This window comes from Procambarus clarkii, chromosome 26 (genome assembly GCF_040958095.1).
Source record: "Procambarus clarkii isolate CNS0578487 chromosome 26, FALCON_Pclarkii_2.0, whole genome shotgun sequence".
NCBI lineage: Eukaryota > Metazoa > Arthropoda > Malacostraca > Decapoda > Cambaridae > Procambarus > Procambarus clarkii.
Genome location: NC_091175.1, coordinates 46502584 through 46528894, shown reverse-complemented (window position 1 = coordinate 46528894; position 26311 = coordinate 46502584). Strand labels below are relative to the sequence as shown.

The following is a 26311-nucleotide window of genomic DNA, read 5'->3' as shown; positions in this document are numbered from 1 at the left end:
AGTATATACAACCCCATACAGTATACAGAACCCCGTACAGTATACAGAACAGTGTACAATATACAGAACCCTGTACAGTATACAGAACAGCGTACAGTATACAGAATCCCGTGCAGTATACAGAACAGCATACAGTATACAGAACCCCTTACAGTATACAGAATAGCATACAGTATACAGAACAGCATAAAGTATACAGAACTCCATACAGTATACAGAACAGCGTACAGTATACAGAACAGCGTACAGTATACAGAACAGCGTACAGTATACAGAACAGCGTACAATATGCAGAACAGCGTAGAGCATACAGAACCCCGTACAGTATACAGAACAGTGTACAGTATACAGAACAGCATACAGTATACAGAACCCCGTACAGTATACAGAACAGTGTACAGTATACAGAACAGCATACAGTATACAAAACCCCGTACAGTATACAAAACAGTGTACAGTATACAGAACAGCATACAGTATACAGAACCCCGTACAGTATACAGAACAGTGTACAATATACAAAACAGTGTACAGTATACAGAACAGTGTACAGTATACAAAACAGTGTACAGTATACAGAACAGTGTACAGTATACAGAACAGCGTACAGTATACAGAACAGTGTACAGTATACAGAACAGTGTACAGTATACAGAACAGTGTACAGTATACAGAACAGTGTACAGTATACAGAACAGTGCACAGTATACAGAACAGTGTACAGTATACAGAACAGTGTACAGTATACAGAACAGTGTACAGTATACAGAACAGTGTACAGTATACAGAACAGTGTACAGTATACAGAACAGTGTACAGTATACAGAACAGTGTACAGTATACAGAACAGTATACAATATACAGAACAGTGTACAGTATACAGAACCCCGTACAGTAAATACAATACAAATACCAATACCAACATCTGGACCAACATAACCTCTCCGCTTACTTCAGGGATAATCATCGATAGCACTACAGACCGTTACCCCACATTTCTCCTAACCAACATTAATAAACCACCTCTAGATACATGGAAGATAACCTCTTGGCTGCACAATGAAACTTCTATAGACAATTTTATAACTGCTGCTGCTAATGTCAACTGGGAGACCGAATTAGGTAACATAGGGGACATCAACCTAGCAGTGCAATCATTTCTTCAAAAAACTCTCAGCCTTTATAACAACCACTGTCCTATGCTAACGAAACAAGTCACAACTAAATGGCTAAAAAATCCTTGGCTTACAAAGGGGATACTTAAATCTGTTAATAGAAAACATGACTTTGAGAAGAAGTATAAGTTAGGAATCGTCTCCAAAGAATTTTCAAAGAATTACTCATCATTGCTATCTAAATTAACTAGAAGAGCCAAAATTAAATACTACGAAGATAAATTTACCCAAACAAAGGGCAACATTAAGAAAACATGGAGCACAATTTCACAAATATTGAGTTAAAAAAAGGATTTCATGTAACAAACCAATACTCCTGTCCAATAACGATAGTCTGCTTTCAGCCTCTGATAGTGCTATTGAATTCAATAGGTTCTTCTCATCCATTGGGTCATCCCTTGCTAATGATATTCCATCTTCCACGACTAATGTTCAGGACTATCCTACAGGTAACTATCCACAGTCTCTGTACCTAATGCCTGCTAATTCCACTTATGTCAATGAGATAATCCTTTCCCCTAAAACCAAGTCTAGTGCCCTTGAGGAGACACCAACTCTAATTTACAAAAAAGCCTCCAGATCTTTAGCTCCTGCCATTGCATTGCTCTACAACAAGTCACTTGAACTCCAAATCTTTCCAGATATTCTAAAAAAAGCGAGAGTAACCCCAGTCTATAACCCCAACCACATAACCCCAGTTATGTGGTGATCTCACTGATGTCAACAACTTCAGATCTATATCAATTCTGCCAAACTTGTCAAAAATATTTGAAAAACTAATCTACAAGCAGCTTTACTTTTATCTAGCCAAACACAATATACAGTACTTATCTCGTGTCAATAAGGCTTCAGACCCCCCCCCCCCCCCCCCGAAAAAAGCACTAACGATGCACTTATTAGTATCATTAACTTGATTCATGCAGCTCTTGATAAAAATGAGTTCCCTGTTGGGTTATTTGTGGACCTGCGTAAGGGTTTAGACACTGTCAACCACCAAAACCTTCTTCTTAAATTACATCATTATGGACTCTGCAGGTGGAAAGTCCCATTGTGTGAAGAGAACTAGTATGGTGGAGATGTGATTATAAACTAGTGAAGATATTGACTCTTATACGTTTCACCTTTTTTAAGCCGGGTCTTTCCCTCTACCCCCGTCCACTCCCACAGCAGTACACAGGTGCACATAGTTACACAGCAGTACACAGGTGCACATAGTTACACAGCAGTACACAGGTGCACATAGTTACACAGCAGTACACAGGTGCACATAGTTACACAGCAGTACACAGGTGCACATAGTTACACAGCAGTACACAGGTGCACATAGTTACACAGCAGTACACAGGTGCACATAGTTACACAGCAGTACACAGGTGCACATAGTTACACAGCAGTACACAGGTGCACATAGTTACACAGCAGTACACAGGTGCACATAGTTACACAGCAGTATACAGGTGCACATAGTTACACAGCAGTACACAGGTGCACATAGTTACACAGCAGTACACAGGTGCACATAGTTACACAGCAGTACACAGGTGCACACAGTTACAAAAGCAGTGTGTAAACAAGGGGCTGGGTTGATATATTTGGAGGAGAGTGTGAAGCCCAGACTGTTACTGGGTCTCAGCCAGCAAGGGAGGCGCCACGCTGCCAGATGCATCAGTGTAAACATTGCCCCAACATCCCAGTGGAGTGTTTAAGGCACTCAACAACGGGTCGTTAGCAGTGTCTCCTATGACCAACTGCTCATACCTTTCCATGCATGTAATATTCTTTTGTCTTGGTGTCGAGAATGGCTGATCATAATTACCTCAGGTAATGTTATTGAAGAACAATCGTCAAGGGACTTACCAATATTAGACATATATGTGCAAGTTAGTGTACCCATTTATTGTTGTCCATTATGTGGAGTGTTTCACCATATGTTGATTTATTGGTAACTATTTTTGGCCGGGAAGTGAAGGTTATGTGGTGAAGATATTGAACACATGAGCACATTAGATATATGTACAGTTTTGACCAAGGGTTCACCTCAGTTACAGAGGAGACAGTCACGTGTGACATAAGACAATTAACAACATGTTTGTAACATGGTGTAATGGGAGTGTTGAGAGTTCAAGAAGAGTACACTGAGGGGTTGTGGGTCCAGCCTCAGTTAATATCAATATTGGTCATCGTCATTTATTTTTATTAAATGTTCTTGAAGAAATAATTTGGAGTGTTCTTGTTTTCTTGAGTGGCTTTCTGTTCTAATTTACAAGGATTTACATGAATGTAAAAACATCATTGCAATGTATTCTTATAAACCCAATGTACCAGCTTGTATATAAATAAATAAATGGCATTTCTTCACTCTGGTATGGTTGGTGCACGTATGGTTGATGTGAGGCCTCACCAGGTGACTCTCTGGGTGTTACTGGCATCAGTGAAGTGCCAGAAGCAGAGCTTTCTTTCCTTCACAGTTGAGGGGAGGAACCAGTGGAGCTGGGGGTGCCCAAAGCCCCACAGGGACAACGACTATCCAAAGTGGACCTCTGGGCTCATATTGCTGCTCAGCAACGACAGCAGTGATTCTTGTTGACACTCCCAAGTTGGGTGAGAAAGAACTAAGAAATAATCCCCACCTGTTATGATATGAGGTTATGAACTCCCAATATATATATATGTATATATATATATATATATATATATATATATATATATATATATATATATATATATATATATATATATATATATATATATATATATATATATATATATATATATATATGTCGTACCTAATAGCCGGAACGCACTTCTCAGCCAACTATGCATGGCCCAATTTGCCTAATAAGCCAAGTTTTCATGAATTAATGTTTTTTCGACTACCAAACCTACCTAACCTAACCTAACCTAACTTTTTTCTGCTACCTAACCTAACCTAACCGGTAGAGATAGGTTAGGTTAGGTTAGGTAGGGTTGGTTAGGTTCGGTCATATATCTACGTTAATTTTAACTCCAATAAAAAAAAATTGACCTCATACATAATGAAATGGGTAGCTTTATCATTTCATAAGAAAAAAATTAGAAAAAATATATTAATTCAGGAAAACTTGGCTTATTAGGCAAATCGGGCCTTGCATAGTAGGCTGAGAAGTGCGTTCTGGCTATTAGGTACGACATATATATATATATATATATATATATATATATATATATATATATATATATATATATATATATATATATATATATATATATATAACTGAAAACTCACACCCAGAAGTGACTCGAACCCATACTCCCAGGAGCAACGCAACTGGTATGTACAAGACGCCTTAATCCACTTGACCATCACGACCGGACAAAATGAGGTGATAGCCTAAGCTATTTGAACCACCCCACCGCCGGCACTCGGATAGTAATCTTGGGCATAGCATTTTACCAAATCACCTCATTCTTTGGGGCACACGTGAGGAACACAAATGCGAACAAGCCTGAATGGTCCCCAGGACAATATGCAACTCAAAACTCACACCCTAGAAGTGACTCGAACCCATACTCCCATACTCATTTTGTCCGGTCGTGATGGTCAAGTGGATTAAGGCGTCTTGTACATACCAGTTGCGTTGCTCCTGGGAGTATGGGTTCGAGTCACTTCTGGGGTGTGAGTTTTCAGTTGCATATTGTCCTGGGGACCATTCAGGCTTGTTCGCATTTGTGTTCCTCACATGTGCCCCAAAGAATGAGGTGATTTGGTAAAATGCTATGCCCAAGATTACTATCCGAGTGCCGGCGGTGGGGTGGTTCAAATAGCTTAGGCTATCACCTCATTTTGTCCGGTCGTGATGGTCAAGTGGATTAAGGTGTCTTGTACATACCAGTTGCGTTGCTCCTGGGAGTATGGGTTCGAGTCACTTCTGGGGTGTGAGTTTTCAGTTGCATATTGTCCTGGGGACCATTCAGGCTTGTTCGCATATATATATATATATATATATATATATATATATATATATATATATATATATATATATATATATATGTATATATATATATATATATATATATATATATATATATATATATATATATGACAATGTCAGACCACGGAGGAAAAATGAAACAGGAAAATTCCTGTTTCATTTTTCCTCCGTGGTCTGACATTGTCACATTTTTAATCACGTGTTTATTTTCGTGATATACACACTGTGACAGTAACGCGTTGGTGTTCGGCTGTTCAAAAGCTAGGGGTATGGCCTCGTCACATATAGAAACAAAAAATAGAAAATCTGGAACTTCGTCTGTGGTAAGGTAATGAGAAGACACACAAAACACAAGTAAATTTAACAATGAAATTTTAATTACGTTAGAAAAGCAAAACATGAATAAAATGGACATACAAATTCGTATAATAAAATCAATCAATCAAAATAGTAAGAATAATCAAATGACAAAATGAAAAGTTACGTTAAGACAAGTGAGTAATAACAAGTGAGCAATATACAATCAAATAAGAGGTGCAGGAATATTGGCTTTAAGCTATCACCTCTCTTAGTACACGTAAGCCACGGCTTAGTCTACCAACGAGACGTGTTAACCTGATGAAAGCACTGGATATTCTGAGGACTGAGGTCGTGGTGGCCCCAGACATCAAGTAGTGTGGTGGGTGGAGTGCAGTTGCAGCTGGACCTGCAGCCAATCAGCGATGAGCAGGCGACAAGACAGGTAGTTTGGTGGTTCGAGGTGGAGCAGGTGTTCCTGGCTGCATACGTTTTGCGCTTCTGGCAAAACTTGGTGTTGTTGTCGTTGTTGGATATTTCTTCCATATTAGTTGTATAGGGATTTATGTATCGACGTATTTTGGAAGGAAGAGCAGGCTCAATCTCTTGAAGGAGATTATCGTCACAACACACACACACACACACACACACATATATATATATATATATATATATATATATATATATATATATATATATATATATATATATATATATATATATATATATATATATATATATATATATGCGAACAAGCCTGAATGGTCCCCAGGACTATATGCAACTGAAAACTCACACCCCAGAAGTGACTCGAACCCATACTACCAGGAGCAACGCAACTGGTATGTACAGGGACGCCTTAATCCGCTTGACCATCACGACCGGACAAAAGGAAGTGATAGCCGAAGCTATTTGAACCACTTCCCCGCCGGCACTCGGATGGTAATCTTGGGCATAGCATAGCATCCGAGTGCCGGCGGGGAAGTGGTTCAAATAGCTTCGGCTATCACTTCCTTTTGTCCGGTCGTGATGGTCAAGCGGATTAAGGCATCCCTGTACATACCAGTTGCGTTGCTCCTGGCAGTATGGGTTCGAGTCACTTCTGGGGTGTGAGTTTTCAGTTGCATATAGTCCTGGGGACCATTCAGGCTTGTTCGCATGTGTTCCTCACGTGTGCCCACAAAGAATGAGGTGATTTGATGAAATGCTATGCCCAAGATTACCATCCGAGTGCCGGCGGGGAAGTGGTTCAAATAGCTTTGGCTATCACTTCCTTTTGTCCGGTCGTGATGGTTAAGCGGATTAAGGCGTCCCTGTACATACCAGTTGCGTTGCTCCTGGCAGTATGGGTTCGAGTCACTTCTGGGGTGTGAGTTTTCAGTTATATATATATATATATATATATATATATATATATATATATATATATATATATATATATATATATATATATATATATATATATATATATATATATATATATATATATATATACATATATATATATATATATACACACACACACAGCATCAATGGAAAACACAGCCTGGCCAAATATCAATAAGTGTCTAGGGAAGTGAAAGGCTAACAAAAAATATTCCAGTTTACTGGGCATTAACATAAATGAACATAACAAAATAAAAATACAATCTATAAACTCACACTCAATGATTTATCCAGCTTCTCAAAGCTGGGCATGATCATCAACAGGTCTCAAAACTGCATACAATCAGCACTAGCTGACACCAGGCTCTATCGTGGCGCAGTGGGACACTAGCGCCTATTATGCTGCTAATACCAATACAGGGTGGTGGTGGTGTCACAACCATTAACAAATGAGGTATGAGGAATCAATATCATATACACCACAATGGCATCACTTAAGATCCTCAGGTACCCACCTCACTAAGTTATATAACAGCACCTATCACCTGGTATAAAGGATACACAATGGTAGAATTGATCCATGGTATACATTACAGCAACATGACAAATATCCTAGCAGTCAAATGACACAAATAAGGTCACAAGACCCGGACCGTAGCGGCAACACATGTGCTCGACTGAGAACTCTTGTTGGCAAAGGATTTTTCAGTAACATAAAATACTCGTAGTTTTTATATTGCCTTTATACGATCTGTTCTTAATTATTATGCCTTGCATCTTCATAATTTTTCTCCTAAACAATTACAAGGCCTAGATGTAGTACAGAATGATGCCATGCGCATCATCCTGGGTTGTCCTAGAACTGTCAGAATTGTTAATATGAGAAAGGAACTAAACTTCCCTTCAATTTACGAAAGAATAGTTCTACTTAATACCAGGTTTTGCGCCAAAACTTTGAAAAATAATGGTCCCACCAGCTCTATTCAAATTAAATTGAGATCAATTCTAAACAATTCTGACTGTTCCCTCAATCTGCCGCAAAACGCTCCCTACAGTGTGTGGCTCAGTTGTTGTGTCTATAATCTTCAGAAACTGAATGTGTCTTTTAACCCTGATAAAACTGTTCACTATATTCCCCCTTGGAAAGATGTGGAGGTCTCTCGGCATTATACCCCCATCAGTGTAAAACAAATGTATAACACTGACATTTTGAGATGTATTACATTAGAAGCTATTGACAGCCATCTTCAAATTCTCAAACCCACTGAATCCTATGCCTTTACTGATGGCTCTGCGCAGTTAGGCACTGGTAGAACAGGTTGTGCATGTGCAGTGTATAAGGGGAATGAAATGATCATGACTAGTACATAGAGATTGAACAACTGGGCAAGCACAACACAGACCGAGCTACTGGGCATTTATCTAGCCACTGAATACCTTAAGCTCAATGGTGGTGGAGTTATTTTCTGTGACTCTAAAAGTGCTCTGCAGTCCTTAAATAACCCATCACAATGTATGTCGGAAGTAGCTTGTAATATTAAATGGAATGTAATTTTTGCCAATGATAATAACTCTTGTATAAAATTTGTGTGGATCCCATCCCATGTTGGAGTTGGAAAATATGACTTTGTAGATCGATTGGCCTATGAGGCTTGCAGGAAAGAAAACATTGATTATGACTTTAGACTAACTAATGCAATTATTAGAAACATACAAATTAAAGAAATTAATTCAGATTTAGAAGAACTAAGAAATGCCCAGAGACCTGAAAGCTGCAGTATTAAAAGTTATGACAAGTTTTGTAATAATAGGTATTTGTATGGTCAGCACAGTAATCAAACCAGGCAGTGTGATGTAGTCATTGCGCGAATTCGCCTTGGCTATAGACACATCTGGCAGGTTAGTGAGGCTGAGCCACTACCAGAATACTCAGATTGTAAATTCTGTGATAAACCTTTAATGCATTCACTAGAACACTATATTGTTGAATGTGAAACCGTAAAGGACTTCATGCCTTCTGGCCTCTTGTACCACCAACTGTGTAACTATTTTAATGACTCAGGTGTTCTGGACGACAGCCTAACAATTTATCCAAAATTTTTCTTGTCCATTTTAAAGAATGAAGAACAATTTTATTTATATTACTTCTAAGCTGCATCACTTATGAACCATCCCTGCTCTTGTGTGGCAGTGCACAATAGAAAGTTGTTTTTACATATCCATACATTAAAACATTGATTGTAACCATGATATATATGTGCTTCAGCCTACAGTTTAGACCTATTGTCTTATGCATGACCCTCTGTCCTGCGTGACAGTGAATACCAGCATTATCCTCACTTTAATAAGACTCAAAATCCTCAGATTAGGCAAAATTGTAATTATTTTTGTCAATAAAGATGTTAATAATAATAATCGACTGAGAAAATCAGAGAGTGACCGGCCAGAGCCATGCTGGCCGGGAGCGACACTGTATCCACCTCTATGAGTCAGCTGACTCCTCTCTTTCAAATATCTCAAGCTCATATACAGACATATCTCGATCAAGAACTTCTAATTCATATATCAACAAAACAAAGACGATAATACACAACCTTACATAATAATACATATCAATAATTCAGTACATTAAAGATTACATCATGATATAAAAATATGTGAACAAAGAATTCATATTGGCAAGACATGGTAACACTGGCGGGAGAGGGGAGGAGGGGTTAAGGGAGGATTTCAAGACGTCTGCCCACCAGCCATTATGCATAAGCATATATGAATACAATATAAAGTATAAATATATACAAAATGTGTATCAAAACCATGTCTATGTGGTATACATCTCACAGTGCCAAAATCTAATTTAATGTTAGAGGACAATGTAATGAACAATAATGAAAGGGAAATTACACTGTATACATGACAGTAATACATCCGAGACCTAAATTTATACATTCTCCATCATAGTTCACATAATATTTCCTATACAGCATTATGTAGCATTCCATAATATAAGCATATATGGATGTTTTTCAAGCTACATGACATTAGGCTACTGCTATTCACTAGACTTCTAATATATGTCACAAATACATGGCAAGGACTTATGGTACAGATATATAATATACATAGATATATGTGGAATACATTGGCAATACACATTTAATACTAGTGTGTTGTCGAAAAAAGAATAACTACATAAATTAATATTCATGACACTAGGCTAATCAGCCAAGGCATCACTATACAGTTTGAGCACATCATACACCAGCTACAGTATGATCATACTGGTGTATGTGTGGTCATAACACCACCTCACACCCATATGGTAATATCACAACACACCATGGTCCAGTATGGTAATATCACAACACACCATGGTCCAGTATGGTAATATCACAACACACTATGGACCAGTATGGTAATATCACAACACACCATGGTCCAGTATGGTAATATCACAACACACCATGGACCAGTATGGTAATATCAACACACCATGGACCAGTATGGTAATATCACAACACACCATGGTCCAGTATGGTAATATCACAACACACCATGGACCAGTATGGTAATATCACAACACACCATGGTCCAGTATGGTAATATCACAACACACCATGGACCAGTATGGTAATATCACAACACACCATGGACCAGTATGGTAATATCACAACACACCATGGACCAGTATGGTAATATCACAACACACCATGGACCAGTATGGTAATATCACAACACACCATGGTCCAGTATGGTAATATCACAACACACCATGGTGGTAATATCACAACACACCATGGTCCAGTATGGTAATATCACAACACACACCATGGACCAGTATGGTAATATCACAACGCACCATGGACCAGTATAGTAATATCATAACACACCATGGTCCAGTATGGTAATATCACAACACACTATGGACCAGTATGGTAATATCACAACACACCATGGACCAGTATGGTAATATCACAACACACCATGGTCCAGTATGGTAATATCACAACACACCATGGACCAGTATGGTAATATCACAACACACCATGGTCCAGTATGGTAATATCACAACACACTATGGACCAGTATGGTAATATCACAACACACCATGGTCCAGTATGGTAATATCACAACACACCATGGACCAGTATGGTAATATCACAACACACCATGGTCCAGTATGGTAATATCACAACACACCATGGACCAGTATGGTAATATCACAACACACCATGGTCCAGTATGGTAATACCACAACACACCATGGACCAGTATGGTAATATCACAACACACCATGGACCAGTATGGTAATATCACAACACACCATGGTCCAGTATGATAATATCACAACACACCATGGTCCAGTATGGTAATACCACAACACACCATGGACCAGTATGGTAATATCACAACACACCATGGACCAGTATGGTAATATCACAACACACCATGGTCCAGTACGGTAATATCACAACACACCATGGACCAGTATGTTAATATCACAACACACCATGGACCAGTATGTTAATATCACAACACACCATGGACCAGTATGTTAATATCACAACACACCATGGTCCAGTATGGTAATATGACAACACACCATGGACCAGTATGGTAATATCACAACACACCATGGACCAGTATGTTAATATCACAACACACCACGGACCAGTATGGTAATATCACAACACACCTGAGTGATTGTGATATAACTGTGATAGTATGGTGGTGATATAGCAGTAACAGTAAGGTATTGGTGTTGTAGCAATGATAGTGATATATCAGTGAATGTAAGGAGGAAAAATATCAGTGTGAGGTGATAATGCAGAGACAGTGAAATGATGTTGGTGTAGCACTGATAGTGTTATGTGATAGTGAGCTATTGGTGATATAAGTGACAACAGCTGTCATATAGTGACACCAACAATTTGTTACTCACCATGGTCAGTATATGACCCCAAGTGTGGGGCCTGAGGTGATGGTGATATATAGAGGTGATAGTGAAGCTATAGTGATACAGCAATGATAGGTTACAGTACTGAGAAGATATAGCATTGATGGTGATACAGCCGTGATTGTCAGGTATATGATATCAAAGTATAAATACCAAAGATAGTTAAGTTATGATGATATAGTGATAAAGGTATGTCCTTAAACTGCATTGTCATCAAAATACGCAGTTCAGGGTGATGCAGGAGTGATGGTGGTGGTACAGTGAACTAGAGTGGCAGCACAACACCAGAGAAGTGATGGTGATGGTACAGTGAACTAGAGTGGCAGAACAACACCACAGTAGTGATGATGGTGGTACAGTGAACTAGAGTGGCAGCACAACACCACAGTAGTGATGGTGGTGGTACAGTGAACTACAGTGGCAGCACAACACCACAGTAGTGATGGTGATGGTACAGTGAACTACAGTGGCAGCACAACACCACAGTAGTGATGGTGGTGGTACAGTGAACTAGAGTGGCAGCACAACACCACAGTAGTGATGGTGGTGGTAGAGTGAACCAGAGTGGCAGCACAACACCACAGTAGTGATGGTGGTGGTACCGTGAACTAGAGTGGCAGCAGAACACCACAGTAGTGGTGGTGGTGGTGGTACAGTGAACTAGAGTGGCAGCACAACACCACAGTAGTGATGGTGGTGGTACAGTGAACTAGAGTGGCAGTACAACACCACAGTAGTGATGGTGGTGGTACAATGAACTAGAGTGGCAGTACAACACCACAGTAGTGATGGTGATGGTACAGTGAACTAGAGTGGCAGCACAACACCACACTAGTGGTGGTGGTGGTACAGTGAACTAGAGTGGCAGCACAACACCACACTAGTGGTGGTGGTGGTACAGTGAACTAGAGTGGCAGCACAACACCACAGTAGTGATGGTGGTGGTACAGTGAACTAGAGTGGCAGTACAACACCACAGTAGTGATGGTGGTGGTACAGTGAACTAGAGTGGGAGCACAACACCACAGTAGTGATGGTGGTGGTACAGTGAACTAGAGTGGCAGCACAACACCACAGTAGTGATGGTAGTGGTACAGTGAACTAGAGTGGCAGCACAACACCACAGTAGTGATGGTAGTGGTACAGTGAACTAGAGTGGCAGCACAACACCACAGTAGTGATGGTAGTGGTACAGTGAACTAGAGTGGCAGCACAACACCACAGTAGTGATGGTGGTGGTACAGTGAACTAGAGTGGCAGCACAACACCACAGTAGTGATGGTAGTGGTACAGTGAACTAGAGTGGCAGCACAACACCACAGTAGTGATGGTACAGTGACCTAGAGTGGCAGCACAACACCACAGTCCACCACAGTCACCTCCCTAATGTCACTGTGGTTGACTGCTGCCCTCACCACATCCAGGCCGCCCACCACATCACCGAAGGCATCAAACCACTGGCGACCATCCTGGCGGTCCCTGGTGGTGATGAAGAACTGGGCACTCGTAGGACCCCCCAGATCATCGCAGCACAACACAGCTCCTGCCCGGCCTGACCTCCGGTACCGCCCCTGGAGGTCAGGCAGCAGTGGGGCTCCTCCCTCACCATCATTACTCTCGTAGTCTCCGCCCACCACACACTCATCTGGCTGACCCTTGTCGCACACTTGCAACAGTTTGGTGTTGCGGTAGGTGTGGCCCTGCTGGCCCGTACACAACAACACAAACTGTCTGGCCAGCGGAGTGTCAGGGGTCAGCCGGATGGTGACCCGCCCTCTTGTTGACCCCGCCCACTCGAGGTCAAGGAACGCCAGGGTGCAGGAGGACTCCAGCACGCCCACAACCTCACTCTCCTGCAGGAAATCAAATAAATCATGCTGATAACTGTATATCAAAATGTTATCATATTAGTTATCAAAACTTAGTAAGTCAGTAATGTCAGTAAGACTAGTGGGTGTAATAAAGTTACCTGGAGGGTATGGGCGTGGGCGGGCGTGGGCTGACGCAGGAGTGGGTGGAGGTACAGCTGTCCGTCTTGTAGAATTATCCTGGCGGAGCGGCGGCCATCTTGGTCTTCCTGGACGGCCAACACCCGGCCAGCCTCCACCAGCCTCTTGACGGCCAACACCCGGCCAGCCTCCACCAGCCTCTTGACGGGCTCACTCATCCTGCGGAGGTCCTCAACCTGTGGACAGTGTCAGCCCCATTATCATCTGTTGTCAGTGTCAGCCCCATTATCACCTGTGGTCAGTGTCAGTCCCATTATCACCTGTGGTCAGTGTCAGTCCCATTATCACCTGTGGTCAGTGTCAGCCCCATTATCATCTGTAGACAATGTCAGCCCCATTATCACCTTTAGTCAGTGAGAGACCCATTATCAGTCAATCACACCTACAAAATTCACCACAATCAGCACATTACACTACACATAAACTGAAGCCAGTCAAGGAAAGCACCTACTGGCAAAGGGTTGTTGCTGGACCTGTAGCTCCAGCCCCCCCCCCTCTACTGGCAGGGGGTTGTTGCTGGACCTGTAGATCCAGCCCCCCCCCCCCCTCTTCTGGCAGGGGGTTGTTGCTGGACCTGTAGCTCCAGCCCCCCTCTACTGGCAGGGGGTTGGTGCTGGACCTGTAGCTCCAGCCCCCCCCCCCTCTACTGGCAGGGGGTTGTTGCTGGACCTGTAGATCCAGCCCCCCCCCCTCTTCTGGCAGGGGGTTGTTGCTGGACCTGTAGCTCCAGCCCCCCTCTACTGGCAGGGGGTTGGTGCTGGACCTGTAGCTCCAGCCCCCCCCCCCCTCTACTGGCAGGGGGTTGTTGCTGGACCTGTAGATCCAGCCCCCCCCCCTCTTCTGGCAGGGGGTTGTTGCTGGACCTGTAGCTCCAGCCCCCCTCTACTGGCAGGGGGTTGGTGCTGGACCTGTAGCTCCAGCCCCCCTCTACTGGCAGGGGGTTGGTGCTGGACCTGTAGCTCCAGTCCCCCTCTACTGGCAGGGGGTTGGTGCTGGACCTGTAGCTCCAGCCCCCCCCCCCTCTACTGGCAGGGGGTTGGTGCTGGACCTGTAGCTCCAGCCCCCCTCTACTGGCAAAGGGTTGGTGTTGGACCTGTAGCTGCAGCCCCCCCCCCACCTCTACTGGCAGGGGGTTGGTGCTGGACCTGTAGCTCCAGCCCCCTCTACTGGCAGAGGGTTGGTGCTGGACCTGCAGCTCCAGTCCCCCTCTACTGGCAGGGGGTTGGTGCTGGACCTGTAGCTCCAGTCCCCCTCTACTGGCAGGGAGTTGGTACTGGACCAGTAGCCCCGCCCCCCCCCCTCTACTGGCAGGAAGTTGGTGCTAGAAATGTAGCAACAGCACCCCCTCTACTGGCAGGGGGTTGATGCTGGACCTGTAGCTCCAGCCCTCTCTACTGGCAGGGGGTTGATGCTGGACCTGTAGCTCCAGCCCCCCTTCTACTGGCAGGGGGTTGGTGCTGGACCAGTAGTTCCAGACCCCCCTCTACTGGCAGGGGATTGGTGCCAATCCCGGTGCCGATTGGTGCCGATCCAGGTTGGTGCTGGATCGGTAGCTATAGCCCCCTCTACTGGCAGGGGGTTGGTCCTGGACCTGTATCTCCAGCCCCCTTCTACTGGCAGAGGGTTGGTGCTGGACCTGTAGCCCCAGCCCCCCCTCTACTGGCATGGGGTTGGTGCTGGATCTGTAGCTCCAGCCCCCCTTCTACTGGCAGGGGGTTGGTGCTGGACCAGTAGTTCCAGACCCCCCTCTACTGGCAGGGGGTTGGTGCTGGACCTGTAGCTCCAGCCCCCCTCTATTGGCAGGGGGTTGGTGCTGGACCTGTAGTTCCAGCCCCCTCTACTGGCAGGTGGTTAGTGCTGGACCTGTAGCTCCAGCCCCCCTCTATTGGCAGGGGGTTGGTGCTGGACCTGTAGTTCCAGCCCCCTCTACTGGCAGGTGGTTAGTGCTGGACCTGTAGCTCCAGCCCCCCTCTACTGGCAGGGGGTTGGTGCTGGACCTGTAGCTCCAGCGCTCCTCTACTGGCAGGGGGTAGGTGGTAGGCCTGTAGCTCCAGCCCCCCTCTACTGGCAGGGGGTTGGTGCTGGACCTGTAGCTCCAGCCCCCTCTAATGGCATGGGGGGGGGTGGTGCTGGACCTGTAGCTCCAGCTCGCCTCTACTGGCAGGGGGTTGGTGCTGTATCTGTAGCTCCAGCCCACCTCTACTTGCATGGGGTTGGTGCTGGAAATGTAGCTCCAGCCCCCCTCTACTGGCAGGGGTTTGGTCCTGGACCTGTATCTCCAGCCCCCCCTCTACTGGCAGGGGGTTGGTCCTGGACCTGTATCTCCAGCCCCCTCTACTGGCAAGGGGTTGGTGCTGGAAATGTAGCTCCAGCGCCCCCTCTTCTGGCAGGGAGGTTGGTGCTGGACCTATAGCTTCAGCCCTCCTATACTGGCAGGGGGTTGGTGCTGGACCTTTAGCTCCAGCCCACCTCTACTGGCAGGGGGTTGGTGCTGGACCTGTAGCTCATGCCCACCTCTACTGGAAGAGGGTTGGTTCTGTACCTGTAGCTCCTGCCCACCTCTACTGGAAGGGGGTTGGTGCTGGATCTGTAGCTCCAGCCCCCCTCTACTGGCAGGGGGTTGATGCTGGACCTGTAGCTCCAGCCCCCCTCTACTGGCAGGGGGTTGGAGCTAGACCAATAGCTCAAACCCCTCTTCTACTGGCAGGGGGTTGATGCTGGACCTGTAGCTGCACCCCCTTCTTTAGTGGCAGGGGGTAGGTCCTTGACCTGTAGCTCCAGCCCCCTCCTGAAACTGGCAGGGGGTTGATGTTGGACCTGTAGCTCCAGCTCCTCTCTACTTGCATGGGGTTGGTGCTGGACCTGTAGCTCCAGCGCCTCTCTAATGGCAGGGGGTTGATGCTGGACCTGTAGCTGCAGCACCCCCCTCTAATGACAGGGGGTAGGTCCTTGACCTGTAGCTCCAGCCCCCCTATACTGGAAGGAGGTTGGCGATTGACCTGTAGCTCCTGTCTTCCTCTACTGGCAGGGGATTGGTGCTGGACCTGTAGCTGCAGCCCCCCTCTACTGACAGGGGGTTGGTGCTGGACCTGTAGCTCCTGTCCCCCTCTACAGGAAGGGGATTGGTGCTGGACCTGTAGCTGCAGCCCCCCCTCTACTGACAGGGGGTTGATGTTGGACCTGTAGCTCCAGCCCACCTCTACTGGCAGGGGGTTGGTCCTGGACCTGTATCTCCAGCCCCCCTCTACTGGCAGGGGAGGGGGGGTTGGTGCAGGAAATGTAGCTCCAGCGTCCCCCCTCTACTGGCAGGGGGTTGGTGCTGGATCTGTAGCTACAGCCCCCCTTTACTGCCAGGGGGATGGTCCTGGACCTGTATCTTCAGCCCCCCTCTACTGACAGGAGGTTGGTGCTGGAAATGTAGCTCCAGCCTCCCTCTCTACTGGCAGGGGTTGGTGCTGGATCTGTAGCTACAGCCCCTCTCTACTGGAAGGGGGTTAGTCCTGGACCTGTATCTCCAGCCCCCCTCTACTGGCAGAGGGTTGGTGCTGGATCGGTAGCTATAGCCCCCCCTCTACTGGCAGGGGGTTGGTGCTGGATCGGTAGCTATAGCCGCCCCTCTACTGGCAGGGGGTTGGTCCTGGACCTGTAGCTCCAGCCCCCCTCTACTGGCAGGGGGTTGGTGCTGGATCGGTAGCTATAGCCCCCCTCTACTGGCAGGGGGTTGGTCCTGGAACTGTATCTTCATCCCCCCTCTACTGGCAAGGGGTTGGTGCTGAAAATGTATCTCCAGCCCACCTTTACTGGCAGGGGGATGATGCTGGACCTGTAGCTCCAGCCCCCCCTCTACTGGAAGGGGGCTGGTGCTGGACCAGTAGCTCCAGCCCCCCCTCTACTGGAAGGGGGTTGGTGCTGGACCAATAGCTCCAGCCCCCCTCTTCTGGCAGGGGGGTTGGGGCTGGACCATTAGCTCCAGCCCCCCTCTACTGGCAGAGGGTTGGTGCTGGATCGGTAGCTATAGCCCCCCCTCTACTGGCAGGGGGTTGGTCCTGGACCTGTATCTCCAGCTCCCCTCTACTGGCAGGGGGTTGGTGCTGGATCGGTAGCTATAGCCCCCCTTTACTGGCAGGGGGTTGGTCCTGGACCTGTATCTCCAGCCCCTTTCTACTGGCAGAGGGTTGGTGCTGGATCGGTAGCTATAGCCCCCCCTCTACTGGCAGGAGGTTGGTCCTGGAACTGTATCTCCAGCTCCCCTCTACTGGCAGGGGGTTGGTGCTGGATCGGTAGCTATAGCCCCCCTCTACTGGCAGGGGGTTGGTCCTGGACCTGTATCTCCAGCCCCCTTCTACTGGCAGAGGGTTAGTGCTGGACCTGTAGCTCCAGCCCCCTTCTACTGGCAGAGGGTTAGTGTTGGACCTGTATCTCCAGCCCCCTCTACTGGCAGGTGGTTAGTGCTGGACCTGTAGCTCCAGCCCCCTCTCTACTGGCATGGGTTTGGTGCTAGACCTGTAGCTCAAGGCCCCCTCTACTGGCAGGGGGTTGGTGATGGACCTGTAGCTCCAGCGCCCCTCTACTGGCAGGAGGATGGTGCTGGACCTGTAGCTCCAGCGCCCCTCTACTGGCAGGGGGTTGGTGGTAGGCCTGTAGCTCCAGCCCCCCTCTACTGGCAGGGGACTGGTGCTGGACCTGTAACTCCAGCCCCCTTCAATTGCAGGAGGTTGGTGCTGGACCTGTAGCTCCAACCCCCTCTAATGGCAAGGGGGGGGGGGAAGTGCTGGACCTGTAGCTCCAGCTCGCTTCTACTGGCAGGGGGATGGTGCTGGACCTGTAGCTCCAGCCCCACTCTACTGGAAGGGGGATGGTGCTGGACCTGTAGCCCCAGCCCCCTTCTAATGGCAGGGGGTTGGTGCTGGACCTGTAGCTCCAGCTCCAGGTCTCCCAGGACACGACCTGGAGGTCTCCCAGGATACGACCTGGAGGTCTCCCAGGACACGACCTGGAGGTCTCCCAGGACACGACCTGGAGGTCTCCCAGGACACGACCTGGAGGTCTCCCAGGATATGACCTGGAGGTCTCCCAGGATATGACCTGGAGGTCTCTCAGGACACCTTCTCTGGAGAGCACTCCAGTGCTCTCCAGTGCGTGTATACGTCATTGAGAGAATATATATATAGAGAGAGCACTCCAGTGTGTGTATACGTACACACAACTGGTGCCTGGTGCTTTGTGTACACAAGAGAGTACAGAACACACACACACACACACACATTGAAATTGAATTGAAATTGAAATAAGTTTATTGAGGTAAAATACACACAAAGGGATGAGGTAGCTCAAGCTATTCTCACCCCATTCAGTACAACGTGTTAATATATACATAGACACACATCACAAATAAACACATTACCAAACATTCTGAGAGGTAAACATATACATTTCCTCCTTCACAAGTAGTATGGTATCAGACGTACACACAAATACTTTTATGACCTAGGTATACTGTATAGACAATTTGCAAGACACCTGCAGATAATTCAACAAAATATTACAATCTTGGTGCAAAATTCTTATATCTCTCAAGAATATCATCAACCTTTCCGTTGTGACACATCCAGGCTATTTGTTCAGGAACAGTCCTTATCTCAGTGTTTCTATATACATTAATCAACGGACAATCAAGAATATAATGGGCAAGGGTGTGAGACCTTAACATACCACATAGTTTACACTTCGTGTCATTACCATGAACATCTATCCCATATTCCCAGTAATATTTGTACCCAAGCCTGAGCCGCATGTACACAGAGTCACTCCAAGCATTTCTCCTTTTACCATAAGTGAAATGGGTGTTTTGACTCACATACATGTAGTGTTGCATGGTTTGACTTCTCTCATACATTATCTCTCTCCTCTCCACTCCCGCTTGTGCCTGAATATTTCTGATTTTGCTTCTTATTTGTCTCATTGTGAATTCACATTCAATGTCAACTTGTGGTTTTGATGTGGCACGTTTGGCCAAGTCATCCGCCACCTCGTTGAGCACTATTCCAACATGAGACGGAATCCACATGAATTTCACACTATAACCTTTCAGCTGTATCTCAGTTATTCTTCTCTTACAGTCCTCCACTATAGACATGAAGACTGGGTTTCGACTGTTTAAGGACTCCAGTGCTCCTCGGCTATCGACAAATACAAAAACATTTTTGTCGTCATGACGTACTTCCTCCAAACACGCCAGAATGGCCTGCAGTTCAGCTTGTGTGGATGATATATAATTACTAAGCCGGAGTTCAATTATCCTGTCCACAGTCCCAAACTCCGTATAATCCCTTATTAGGACACCACACCCTGCCCTGCCATCTTCCGCCACCGACCCGTCGCAATATACATGTAAACTGTTGCCTCTTGGTAACCGAGATATCATGCTTCCATACAAACACCGTAATTGTCCCGGTTCATGATGAATCTTTTTCACCTTGAGGGGTACAATTTCGACGTCTATTTTCTGTACTTTCCAGGGAGCAGACATATTACATTGTCGAGAGGGTTTACAGCAGTCAAGTACGTCGTATTCCCTGAGGTCATGAGCTAATCCTCTCGTATAGCGTGTCTCCCTCAGTTTCCTGGAAGTGTGTACGTCACTCAAGCAGGTCTGAACGCTCTCAAACAGCTTATCCCCTCCTTTTCTCCGCATGAAACGAATAGATACTCTAGTGTTAATGTCACGGACTCTATCACACACACTCTGTAAATTTAATTCCATTCTCATTATTTCAATCATTGCATTTCTTTGACATCCAAGAATAATCCTCATAGCCTCGTTCTGTATCAGCTCTATTTTTTTAATTCTGCCTTGGCCTGTGTAAGACAATACTGGTGCTGCGTAGTCTATCAGGGATCGAACAGTGCTTATGTATAACATCCGCAAGATAGGTACCCCAACACCTTTACCAGAAAAAGCCAGTGCTTTTAGAGGATGCAGACGGGCTTTACATAAGGTGCTGATATGATTTATTTCAGCATTTTTACTCTCACATGTGTATCCAACATACATGCCCAGATACTTGTACTTCTGTACACGGCTCAGTTCCACACCATTTAGAGTAAGTGTTATATTTCTTCGTTTCCTATACTCGTATTTGGTTTTATCTGCATTTATAACTAAGCCTAACTTGTGACAGGTTGTACCAAGTATGTTAAGAGCATCTTGAATTTTGTTCCCAGAAGTGCCTTGTATAAGAATGTCATCAGCATATATGATCGTCGTGACCCCTGGAGGATACATCTCTGATGCTAATCTGTTCATTAATACATTGAATAAGGTGGGACTTAATACTCCCCCTTGTGGGGTACCTAACTGAAACCTCCGTTCCTCAGACATGTATCCCTGGTAATACACCTGACCTTTTCTGCCTTGTAGATAATCCCTTATCCAGTGTAGCAATCTCCCTGTTATTCCCAGATTGGCTAATTCGTATAAGATTACTTCCCCATTGGCTTTATCAAACGCTCCTTGTAGATCAACAAAAACTCTACAATTGTCATCCACATTAGACAAGCACTTTAAGAGACAATCCGCAGTACTTTTGCCTTTGATAAAACCAAAGAGATTACTGGACATGTTATCACCTACAAGGTAGAGTAGCCTATTTAACAAAATCCTTTCCATCATTTTACAAAAGCAGGATATTAAGGAGACAGGTCTGTAGCCACCGTTTGACTTAGGGATAGGAATGATGACAGCCTCTTTCCATTTTCTTGGTAACTTTCCCTCTCTATAACTCATATTAAACAAATCAAGTAAGGGATTAGGTTTCATACCGGCTAAATAATTAAGTATGTCATACGTTACTCCATCTTTTCCCGGAGCAGTGGAACTGCCACTTTTTATAGCATCCAGTAGCTCATCGTGGGTTATCTCAGTGCATGTTATAGATCTTGTATTTAAGGCACATAAAGTTACTCCATTTCTAATATTTTCCCATGACTCAATGGTGACTCTCGTGTCTGCAGGTAAGGACTCCATACCAGCAGCACTTGCCCATTTATCTACTAACTCATTAGCAACTTTCCCTGGATCTGAGTGAGCAATGAATTTGGTCTTACAACCCCTGACTTTATTTACTGCTCTCCATATGTCTTTAAGGTTCATAGTATTACCAATGGACTGAGCAAAGTCTTGCCAGTATCTGTCCCGCGCCTCCTTCCTCACCTGACTGCATTCCCTAGCCACTTCCAACATTGTATTTTTCTCTTCATCCCTCATTCCATTTTTTAACCATTCTTTATGCGCACTCCGTAGCATTCTCTCCCATCCCTTGACTTGCTGATCATTGGAATATTTAAATTTCTTAGGTCCGTGCGTCTTGCTTCCCCTGCCCCCGTTATTTTCCCTCTGTACTAATTTCTCTATGTTCTCGACCATGTCCTCGTAAAAACTATCAACGCAGAGCGGCGTGTAATGTTGATACCAATCTCCCATATTTTGAATAAAGTAATTTTTCATATCTTTATTAATATTTAGCCTTTTCCTTTGAAAGTGGACTTGTTTTTTCCCCAGTGGTAATTCAACGTTCAAGGCAAAGTGGTCACTAAGTAGTTCCGAACAACCCGAGCCTCCCCCATAATCCCCTGAGAGTTTAAAACGCAGGCATAGTCAAGCCGTCCTCCCCTGATGTGAGTTGGTTCATTGTTTCCCAAGAGACAGGTATCTGGATGATCTTGTAGAAACTGTAACCACTTGACCCCATTAGTATTAATACTACCTACTGTCCCAAGGCTTGTGTGCCGAGCATTAAGGTCCCCAATGACCAGTGAAGGATTAGTATAAATGCAGTCAGGTAAATAGTTAGCGTCGAAGCAGTTCCTGGATACATACAAATTAACTACAATAAATTCCCCTTCCCTTAATGATAATTTAACACAGACACTCTCTATACCTTGCGTTTTTGATGGCGGTTCAACTAACTCTGCTGGTATGGAGTTCTTAACATAAATCGACGTGCCTCTGATGTTATTTGCAGCGAAGAGGTGAAACCCTTTATAGCCATTTAATTTCAATAATCCTTCATTCCTATCCCCTGTCTCTTGGAGAGCTACAACATCAATATCATTTCCCATCACATAACAATGAACATCTGTAACCCTGTTTCTTAAACCATTAACATTCCATAACAAAACTTTCAGTCTAGGGTGATCCATTATTAATCAATTCACTGCCTAAGTCATCCCCTATAAATTCACTAAATGATAGCCATACCTGGCATAACATCTCCCACCTCCTCCCAAGTTCACCAGTAAAAGCGACATTGCGATTCTCAAGAGATTTTTTCAGCCCTGAGACGTCCATTATTGGCCCAAATGATTCTTTCATTTTATGTGTAATTATAGGGTTCTTCCTTTCCCTACGACTATCATCATTCACACACACTTCACTTTCCTTCATTTCATCACTCAATATTTCATTTTTGTCCTCAACCACTATATCCTGACTATCCTTCACCGTTTTGTGATTTTCCTTGACCTCCTGAACGTTTAATTTAGCCTCGATGGACTCGATTCTCTGCCCCAGATTTTGGAGGAACTCACCAACTTTTTTAAGTTCAGCCCACACTTCCTTGACCATATCATTATGACCCTCTTTCTGAGCCACAGTAGCCACTTCACTCACCGTTACACTGTCACTGCCGGGGTCCTGAGTGGTGGCGTGGCTGCTTGTTGCTGGAGCCTGCCTAAGTAAAGGTGACTCCTTTACCCACGCATTCGTCCGGTTCACTGGCACTGTTTGGGGCAGACTGTTTTTCTGTGCTCCCGGTGTCTGGGTAAGAGCTCTTGCTTGCTCTGTAACATTCACCGGCCGGAGAACAGCCATACTCGGCCTCTTGCTACACACAGCCGAGCTCGCATTGTGAACACCTCCACAGTTGCAGCATCTGGGAACTATTTTCTCACCCAGATTCAGTCTGTTTCTACACACAGTAGAGAGGTGAGACTTTCCGCAGAAACGACATCGTGGATCATTTTGACAGCTCCAGGATTTATGCCCCCATCTGCAGCATTTCAGGCATATTATGGGCTCTTCCACATACTTTGCTACATGCCTGTAGCCAGCCCCGGTGATGAACACTTTCTCGGGTACGTCGCCTCTCACTAGAGCCACCACCTGACTCCTAGCTTCACCTTTAATAAGGTGACGCTTGGCCCACACAAATCGTTGGTCGTCGAGTATAAACTCGGGGTCCAGAATCTGAGGGTATTTATAGATAATTACCTTCGTCAGCTTCTCGTTCCCCTCCGGTATTTCCATAAGAATTCTATCGTATCCTTGCTGGCTAAGAAACGTCACTGCCTCCATAGAACCTACCGTTAAGTAAGGTCTGTTTACACCTTCCTTCAGCAGGGGCTCGAACTTGCGGTGTTCTCTTCCGAGTTTGACGGTCCACAGCAGCTTCTGATGATAGGCCAACGTGCATGAGGCAGGGAAGAGAAGCCTCCATCTCCGCTGACCCTCACCTTCCTCACATCGTTCCGTCCGTTTGTCTGCATCAGTCTCGGCGTCGTTCTTCATTCTCTTATCGTTTCCGTTAAGTGTATTACTGTCCACACTACGCCTTGCCTCCTGTCTTCTTCGTTTCTTCTTATTCCTTGTCAGAACTTCTAGATACTCGCCCTCCTCGTCTGACTGGCTGCTTTCAGAGGCCATGTTAATAACGCCGTGAGAAGTAGCCATGTCTTCTGGTGACTGAGTCTCCATCTCAGTACCCAGCATGGGGGGAGGGGGGGGGGGGAAGGTGCGGAGCAGGTATCTTGACCCGACCGCGTCCCAGGTAAGACTGGCACACACACATGGGAAAGTGAGATAACAAGGCTTACAACTGAATTTGGCAGGAATAAGGGTAGCATGCCAAGGGATTGGGGAGTGGTGGGGAATGGAGTAGTAAGTGTGAATGAGTGTGGGAGGGTGGGCGTCATCCAGCGGGGAGGCGACCAGCATGACCCTTCACTGAGGAGAAGGTCAATCATAATCCATGGATTTTTTTTTTTTTTTTTTTTTTTTTTTTTTTTTTTTTTTTTTTTTTAGATATATACAAGAGTTGTTACATTCTTGTACAGCCACTAGTACGCGTAGCGTTTCGGGCAAGTCCTTAATCCTATGGTCCCTGGAATACGATCCCCTGCCGCGAAGAATCGTTTTTTCATCCAAGTACACATTTTACTGTTGCGTTAAACAGAGGCTACAGTTAAGGAATTGCGCCCAGTAAATCCTCCCCGGCCAGGATACGAACCCATGACATAGCGCTCGCGGAACGCCAGGCGAGTGTCTTACCACTACACCACGGAGACTGATTAATTGAAGCCAAGGCATCATCGAGACAGGAAAGGATGGAGATTAAAGATTTTGAGTTACAGGGGATCTTGAGAGATATCAGAGCCGAGATAGCAGGGAATGAGGTGGGAATCCACCGCCACATTGGGGCGTATAACTGTAACAAGAAACGACCTGTCCCGGTACAGTTCATTAACGAGGAGGCTGTGGACTACATACTGCAACACAAGCACTTACTCAGAGGTAGCGAAAACTATTGACATATACATGACCAAAGATGAGCAGATAGCCCACAGGGCGAGCCGTCCTCGACACACCTCGTCAAATTTGAGTGTATTAACCCACTCCAGTGCTAACCCATCCCGTGCTAACGAGCCCACACCTGCTTCCCAGGTCACATCCTCTCCAAATCAGCCCTCTCTGCCCCTGCTTATCTCCCCAACACCTCCCCTGACCCCATTGCATTCGAATCCATCTGCTTCATCCCACATTCCAAGGACCCTCTCATCCCCCTCAACCCCCAAAACCCGCCCAGTCCTCATCCCATTAACCCCCCCAAAAAAAAAACGCCTAGCCCTCACCCCTCCTCATCCCCTCTCCTTCCATGTGACCCCCTATCCTTGCAAGGGGGGCACATGGACCCCCCGTGGAAGATGGGGGGACCCCCCCCCACCTCCTTCTTCATTTCTCTTTTCCCCCCCTTCTGTCCCAATGCCTACACCTAACCCTGAGTTCCCCCCTGACTAATACAACCTCCTTCCCACTATCACTATCCATGTTCCATCCACCCCTCTTCCCCCCACCCCCTCTATCCTTCTCCCCCCCCCCCCCAACCTCCCAAACTCTATCTGACTCTAAACCTTACAATACCTCTCAACCCCTCTATGCCTCTCAGACCCTCCCTAATCTGCAAACCCAGTATGCCCTTCTTTTCCAGACCTACCTACCCAGGCCCTACCCCTGTCCTTCCTACCTACCTTCCTAGATGCCCAGCCCCCATTTGCCCCCCAAGCACCCCTCCAGACCCCATCCACCCCCCAGACACCCCCCGGACCCCCCCCCAGCCCCCATTCACCCCTAGATTTCCCCAGGCCCCCAGAGAAAGGGCAAACTCCGGTACCAGAGTTTCCATGAAGCATCCCAAGGTTTGGTACACCAATGCTGATGGGATATCTAATAAAGCAGAAGAA

General features: G+C 45.8%; 1 protein-coding gene across 1 annotated transcript in view; it reads right to left on the bottom strand.

Moving 5' to 3' along the window:
• LOC123752976 (tripartite motif-containing protein 5-like) overlaps positions 1–26311 on the bottom strand; it is a 224299-nt gene that overhangs the window by 10672 nt on the left and 187316 nt on the right. Inside the window, exons 5-6 of the mRNA XM_069331407.1 lie at positions 13756–13971; positions 13202–13639 (exon numbers count right to left, since the gene is read on the bottom strand). Of these exons, the coding sequence (XP_069187508.1) occupies positions 13202–13639; positions 13756–13971 (654 nt within the window). The remainder of the gene's footprint in view (positions 1–13201; positions 13640–13755; positions 13972–26311) is intronic.